The 6,696-nt window shown below is 57.2% G+C and overlaps 5 protein-coding genes across 5 annotated transcripts in view; 3 read left to right on the plus strand and 2 right to left on the minus strand.

Annotated features, from left to right (window-relative positions):
- Positions 1-351: 351 nt before the first annotated feature.
- On the plus strand, positions 352-1,218 carry VDBG_05183 (conserved hypothetical protein; the record flags this gene model as incomplete). The annotated part of the gene is made up of 1 exon (XM_003004024.1): positions 352-1,218. One exon carries the CDS (start codon positions 352-354, stop codon positions 1,216-1,218), a length of 867 nt encoding a protein of 288 aa, XP_003004070.1.
- Positions 1,219-1,400: 182 nt separating this feature from the next.
- Positions 1,401-2,125, minus strand: VDBG_05184 (cytochrome c oxidase polypeptide vib; the record flags this gene model as incomplete). Its single annotated transcript, XM_003004025.1, has 3 exons — positions 1,401-1,543; positions 1,897-1,949; positions 2,029-2,125. The coding sequence occupies 3 exons, from the start codon at positions 2,064-2,066 to the stop codon at positions 1,509-1,511; spliced, it is 126 nt and encodes a 41-aa protein (XP_003004071.1).
- A 264-nt stretch (positions 2,126-2,389) lies between these two features.
- Positions 2,390-3,057, plus strand: VDBG_05185 (hypothetical protein; the record flags this gene model as incomplete). Its single annotated transcript, XM_003004026.1, has 4 exons — positions 2,390-2,466; positions 2,530-2,615; positions 2,659-2,721; positions 2,777-3,057. 4 exons carry the CDS (start codon positions 2,390-2,392, stop codon positions 2,905-2,907), a joined length of 357 nt encoding a protein of 118 aa, XP_003004072.1.
- Positions 3,058-3,170: 113 nt separating this feature from the next.
- VDBG_05186 (peptidyl-prolyl cis-trans isomerase E) lies at positions 3,171-3,685 on the minus strand (the record flags this gene model as incomplete). Its single annotated transcript, XM_003004027.1, has 2 exons — positions 3,171-3,311; positions 3,365-3,685. The coding sequence occupies 2 exons, from the start codon at positions 3,683-3,685 to the stop codon at positions 3,171-3,173; spliced, it is 462 nt and encodes a 153-aa protein (XP_003004073.1).
- A 572-nt stretch (positions 3,686-4,257) lies between these two features.
- Positions 4,258-6,696, plus strand: part of VDBG_05187 (transport protein SEC31) — a gene marked incomplete at both ends in the record, with an annotated part of 3,894 nt that continues 1,455 nt past the window's right edge. Inside the window, 2 exons of the mRNA XM_003004028.1 lie at positions 4,258-4,466; positions 4,528-6,645. Of these exons, the coding sequence (XP_003004074.1) occupies positions 4,258-4,466; positions 4,528-6,645 (2,327 nt within the window). The remainder of the gene's footprint in view (positions 4,467-4,527; positions 6,646-6,696) is intronic.

Genomic DNA, 6,696 nt, shown 5'->3' on the forward strand with positions numbered 1-6,696 from the left:
CACTATGATAAGATAAGTATAGACTGTTCGATGGACGCCCTAGAGACCGCGATGTCGACTCCATGCGTTTGCCCCCAAGTCTGCCTGCGATACAACACGATACCTTCTGTCGACGACAAGACCGAGACACCGCGGAGCCGAGTAAACAACATCGACATCCTCCAACAGGAAAGCTTCTCTGAGCTGTACCTGCGATCGTTCAACCAGCTCTACCCCTCACTAGAACCACTTGACACCGCGACTCGGCATCAACTCTCGCCACGACTTCGGCTGCATTCAAGAGGATTCTATCGGCACATCCATCCGTCATTTTTGTCTCAGCACCAGGGAACATCCAGAACGTCGACTGAAATGGCGCCCCGGAACATCAACGTGTTCGTCAGCACATTTCCTGGTCTAGGCCTACCATCGACACTTGTTTTGCCTATCCCCGCCACCACCACGTTCTCCGATGTGCGAGGACAGATTGACGCACGACTGCCCGAGTCTGGCAGCAGGCTCATTCTGACTACTATCTCCAACAAGGAAGTGTCCGCGACTTCGGCCCGCCCACTGTCAGATCTCCTGTCGTCGGTCGAAGATGATTTCATCTCCCTGCGCCTGTCCGTTCCCCTCTGCGGCGGCAAGGGTGGCTTCGGCTCCCAGCTTCGCGCCGCCGGTGGGCGCATGTCCTCCAAGAAAAAGCGCAACCAGGGCGATGCGAACAACTCAAGCCGCAACCTCGACGGCCGTCGGCTACGGACCGTAACGGAAGCCAAGGCGCTTGCCGAGTACCTAGCGATCAAGCCTGAGATGGAGAAGAAGGAGAAGGAGAAGAGGCGCGAAAGGTGGCAGCAAATCGTGGAATCGTCCGAGCGACGAGAGGAAGAGATCAAGAATGGCGGAAAGGGCCGTCTGGACGGTGCATGGGTTGAGGCCAAGGAAGAGGCGAATGAGAGGACACGGGACGCTGTTCTTGCTGCCATGAAGGCCGGCAAGTACACAGATAATCTGGCAGGGACATCCTTTGGCTCCAAGTCGTCTGCTCAAGCCGACGAATCCATGTCGGACGCGGAGGAAGAAGACTCAGGTGAAGAGTCCTCCAAGGAGTCCACGTCTCCAACCGAGTCGACAGCCACATCGAAAGGCAAGGAGAAGGAGAAGCCTCGGGCCTTTTTTGGATTCGACGAAGACGACGAGTTCATGAGCTCCGATGACGAGGAAGAATCCAAGAAATGAGATGTCTGATCGGCATCGTGGTCTGATGAGTAAACGCCGCAGTGGGATTGGTTAGCGATTTAGAGAATGTGCTGCTCGGAGTTTCCGGGCATACTGAGCTTGAAGATGATACCTAGTCAGCGTACATGCATTTCACTTCACACAGAAGAAGATTCAGTGATTATCTTCTGCAAACGTCACTGCGCAATTCAACTCCTGGTGATCTATTGATATCTCGCCCTCAGGGTAAGTAGTACAAGCGACCCATCCTCCAACATCTAGCCCGTGCAAAGCCTCGAACTTCCAATATCTTACGCGTCGAGCTTGACGGGGAAAGAGCCAGCCTCTGAACGGGTATTGAGTTAGCAAGTGTGTACCGTCGTGAGCGAGAGTCATCGTACCGCGCTGCTCGTCCCAGCGAGTGTACCAGCCGGAGGGGCACAGAGATCGGTAGGCGAGCCAGAACTAGGCGCTGTTAACATCCTTGTCTCACTGATTCCGTCGCCGTCGTTCCTCGTACCTGGCGGCAGGGAGCGAACTCCTCGCCCTTGGCGTTGATGCACTTGTGGTAGTCGACGTAGTTTTGCCAGCAGTGCTTGGTCTGGTTCATGTTCGGGAAGCGGGCATCGGTGCCTATAAGTCGCAAGTCGGTGTCAGCAACATCATCACAGCTTGCCAATTGCTCCTCCGACTCCGGACTTTCGATTGTGTCGCAGTCGTGGACGGCGTCGGGAGGGGGAATTTCGTACCAGCTGTAGAGAGCATCACGTTAGCCTCGGATGATCAGGCCATTGCTTAGGAGAGGGATTTCCGGACGTACCAGTCACGAACTTGAAGGGCTTGGTAACGAGCTCCTGATCGTCAGACATCTTTGCGGTTTGCTGAGGGCAATTGACTAGATATTGGGTTGTTTGGGCGAGGTAAAGGCGTGCAGCGACGGAGGGATTGCTCTTGGTTACGGGCGCATTGAAGATTGTCGTTGGACGAGAATCAGGTGGTGACGGTAGGAACCGGCTGGTGCCTCAGGCAAATTTTTGCGGGTCGGCGCTTTCGTCCGGCCAGAGCTCCACTCCCAAGTCCAGGACTGAAGCCACCACTCAGCGCAGAGCCGAATCCCCGACACCCAACTTCAATCCAGTTCCCATCACCAACCTCCACCACAAAGTCGCTCCTTGTCACCTCAAACGTCAAGATGCGTCCTACTCTCGCTCTCCGGGCTTTCCGCCCGACCCTCCGCATGAGGTCGCCCGTCCCTGTGAGTTCTTCCTCGTTCGCCACGCACGCGCTCGACGTGGTTCGAGTTCAATCAGCTGACAATGACGTGACACGCAGGGCGAGGACCAAGCCGGTATGTCGAAATTTTTGCGATGCCATTGACACTGACGGCAGCTTTTGGCTGCTTGATCGGAATAAGAGGCGTCTGTGGGACGTGTTTTCGGCATGCTAACATGCTCTGGACAGGCCATACCGTCTCGCAGAGGCTCCGCAAGCTCAGGAGGATCCCTCCCGAGTTGATCCCCCTCGGTAGGACTGATCCCTCGGCTACCTGAGCATGAGAGCTACTAACATGGCTGCACAGGTGTCGTCGTCGGCTTTGCCGTCTTCGCTGCCGGCTACTCCAGCATCCGCCACTTCATGGTTGATGGCACCATCCGCCTCAAGCGCCAGGGCCCCAAGCACAGCGACAGCCATGACGAGGCGTCCCACTAAAGCAAGAATCTGGAGGTTTGGGTGGGAAACGAGGAATGGACTTGGTGTCCGTGTGCTACTAGAGTGACGACACAAATGTATATGTCGAGCGAGCAGCCAAGACAAAATCAGACTGGGTCGCAAACATCGCATTTTTTATTTGTCCTCTTGCAGGACTCTCGCACCATGCATGATGTGCGGAGAGTGCTCCTCGTACCTGTAGAACGCCATCGCTATGCAAAGAATACTCCCGTGACCGACTACATCCATCCACCTGTCTGCCTCTACTCGGGCCTCGGTCCCGCCACATCGAGACCTTCGAGTCCCTGCATGGGGTCTGGTCCTCGTGCTTCCGACTGTATCGTGACCTGTTCCGATGCCATTCTGTCCTCCTCTCCGACTGCATTTTCAGCGAGCCACCCTTCCTATACCGGTGTCAGCGCTGCGTGCAAAGAGCCTCGAGTGGGATGCGCCATACCTGTTCCCAAACGGCCTTCTTACTGCCCAACCCCTCCTCAGCGCTCTTAGGAACCTTAGCTGCAGAGACGCTGATGATGCGACCAAAAAACTCAGACTGATCCATGTTGTCGATAGCTTCCTTTGCGTCATCAACGTCTTCGTACTCGACGTATGCGAAACCGCGGTGAGACTCTGTTGAGTTGGGCTTGTCATTCTTCGGCAGTGAGACGTCTGCGATTTCGCCAAAGGGGATGAACGCATCCTGAATGTTGGCGGCGGTGACCATGGCGGCCAGACCGCCAACATGGACGGTTGACTTCCAGCGCGCGGCGTCGGTCATGATGGTGTGAGCTTTGTTAGGCGTACTGGTCCGGGTCGAAACTTGTACCTGAGTGCTTCACCGACGACGACGACAACGACCAGCATGAGTTTGAGTCTCAATGGCGCCTGAGCTCTGCGCTGCGCTCTGGCGGGGCGCTCCGTTGCGTTGGGTGACTAAGAAAACCATCAGATGCACGTGATCTTGACCAGAAGCTTGGACGCTTCACCTGAGCTGCCCTCAACGGCAAAGCATTCGCCCTTCCTTGGTGGGGGGGGCTAGAAGCCTAGGCGGCGTGCACGTCCCCAGCCCGGCTAGGGGGCTCTAAGGGGGCCAAAGTCAGGGAGCTCGTCCCTGCACTGCTTGATGCTGTGGGCTGCAATCTGGCATCATACCTGACCACGGTCACAGTTGCACAAGGGCCTCCAACTTTTCAAGCCTGCTATATCGGTGCGGTGCTTTCCTGAGGACATTATAGCCCCCCTTTACCACCGTCAATGCCAACACTTGATCGAACGTGACTCTCACCGACCTCCCTATTCCCCGCCACGTCATCTTGCACGCCCGTCTCTGAGGGCTGAGCACCTCCCACCATGGTTCGCCTCCGAGAGATTCCCAGGACCGCGGCCTTCGCTTGGTCGCCTGGTTCGGAGAAGCCTCTTGTCGTCAGCGGTACCCGTGCCGGCGCAGTGTCCGATGACTTCTCCGATGAGACCAAGCTTGAGCTTTGGGACCTCAACCTAGACGACCAAGACCAGGGACTCGAGCTTCAACCCGTTGCCAGTATCAGTACCGACTCGAGGTGAGCTTCATCTGCTCCGCCGTGCCAACACTGGCCTCGTTGCTGACATTGATGTCTACAGGTTCTACGACATTGCCTGGGGTCCAGCCGACGAGGACCACCCCCGTGGCATCATTGCTGGAGCTCTCGAGAACGGATCCCTCGATTTGTGGGATGCTGAGAAGCTCATCGCCGGCGCCGAGGATGCCTTGATCTCGAGGACCACGAAGCACACCGGCGCCATCAAATCTCTGCAGTTCAACCCCCTGCGGCCTCAAATCCTCGCGACTGCAGGTGCAAAGGGCGAACTCTTCGTCTACGACGTCAATGACATCGAAAATCCCTTCCGCCTTGGCACCGCTGCGGCTCGGTCCGACGATCTCGAGTGCGTCGCATGGAACAGGAAGGTCTCGCACATTCTCGCTACCGGTGGATCTGGTGGCTTTGTCACCGTCTGGGACCTGAAGACGAAGAAGGCCAGCTTAACACTGAACAACAACCGCAAGGCTGTCAGCGCCATTGCATGGGACCCCAACAACTCGACGAAGCTCCTGACGGCGACTCCTGACGACTCAGCCCCCCTGATTCTTCTGTGGGATCTGAGGAACTCCAACGCGCCCGAGAAATCGCTGCAGGGTCACGATCAAGGCGTGCTCTCGCTGTCGTGGTGCCAGCAAGACGGCGACCTTTTGATCTCCAGCGGCAAGGACAACAGGACTCTGATCTGGAACCCCCAGACCGGAGAGCGCTATGGCGAGTTCCCCGAGGTTACCAACTGGACTTTCCTCACCCGCTTCAACCCCCACAACCCCAACCTGTCGGCCACGGCAGGATTCGACGGCAAGATCGCCATTCAGACGCTGCAGAACACCAACTCGACCTCCGCGCAGGCCACACAACAGCAGAACAAGCTGGATGGAGAGGACTTTTTCAACCAGGCGCAGACCCAACCGCAGGGCGCCTCTTTCTCCCTCGCTAAAGCCCCCAAGTGGATTCAGCCGCCCATTGGTGCCTCCTTTGGTTTTGGCGGCAAGCTCGTTATCTTCAAGCCACAGCCGGGCCAGGCCAGGGCTTCCAAGGTCATCATTTCCCAGTTCTCGGTTGACTCTGATATTGGCACCGCCACGGAGAAGTTTGAGGCCTCGCTGCAGTCCGGCGACCTGGTCGGCATTTGTGAAACCCACAAGGACCAGGCTGCGACTGAAGAGGAGAAGGCCGACTGGCTTGTGATGGAGACTCTGACCGGTGATAACCCTCGGAAGGCCATCATTGAGCACCTCGGATTCACCGAAGAAGAAATCGTCAACGGCACTGCCGCCGAAGAGACCAAGGAGAAGACCGAAACCATCTCGGACGCCGAGAAGGAGGCCGAGGAGCCCAAATCTGCGTCTAAGAGGGTCTCCGGGTTCTTTGCCGATGGTGAGGGCGATGGCGATGAGGACGATTTCCTCAGCGGCATCCCTGCTACCAAAGGCGCCAAGACGGATAGCCCGTTCAACCTGCTCAGCGAGAACGACTCGGCGGTTGAGAAGCAAATCACCAAGGCGCTTCTGCTGGGCAACTTCACCAAGGCCACCGAGATTTGCCTGAAGGAGGAGCAATTTGCTGAGGCCTTCCTACTCGCCAACTGCGGCGGCCAGGAGCTGGTCGACAAGGTCCAGAAAGCCTACTTGGCGCGCAAGAGTGGACGCCCGAGCTACGTCCGCCTGCTCAGCAGCGTCATCGATAAGAACCTTTGGGATGTCGTCTACAACGCTGACCTCGAGAATTGGAAGGAGACCATGGCTGTCCTCTGCACGTTCTCAGACCCCCAGGAGTTCCCCGACCTGTGCGAGGCCCTTGGCGACCGTGTCTTTGACCACGGTCTTCGCAAGGATGCTTCCTTCTGCTACCTTGTTGGATCCAAGCTGGAGAAGGTCGTCAACATCTGGATCGCTGAGCTGCAGGAGGCCGAGAAGGCTGGTCTTACAGAGTCCTCTGACGACTCGACCTTCTCTGTCCACGCGCGCTCGCTTCAGAACTTCATCGAGAAGGTTACCATCTTCCGCCACGTTACCAAGTTCCGAGACTCCGAGAAGGAGTTGACTGAGGGCTGGAAGCTGGCTGCTTTGTACGACAAGTACACCGAGTACGCTGACATTATCGCCGCCCACGGACAACTCGCGGTGGCCCAGAAGTACCTGGACTTCCTGCCCACCAAGTACCCCGCCGCCGACCTGGCGCGAAACAGACTGTCGCTGGCGACGGCACC

The sequence above is a fragment of the Verticillium alfalfae genome, genomic scaffold (genome assembly GCF_000150825.1).
Source record: "Verticillium alfalfae VaMs.102 supercont1.6 genomic scaffold, whole genome shotgun sequence".
Classification (NCBI taxonomy): domain Eukaryota; kingdom Fungi; phylum Ascomycota; class Sordariomycetes; order Glomerellales; family Plectosphaerellaceae; genus Verticillium; species Verticillium alfalfae.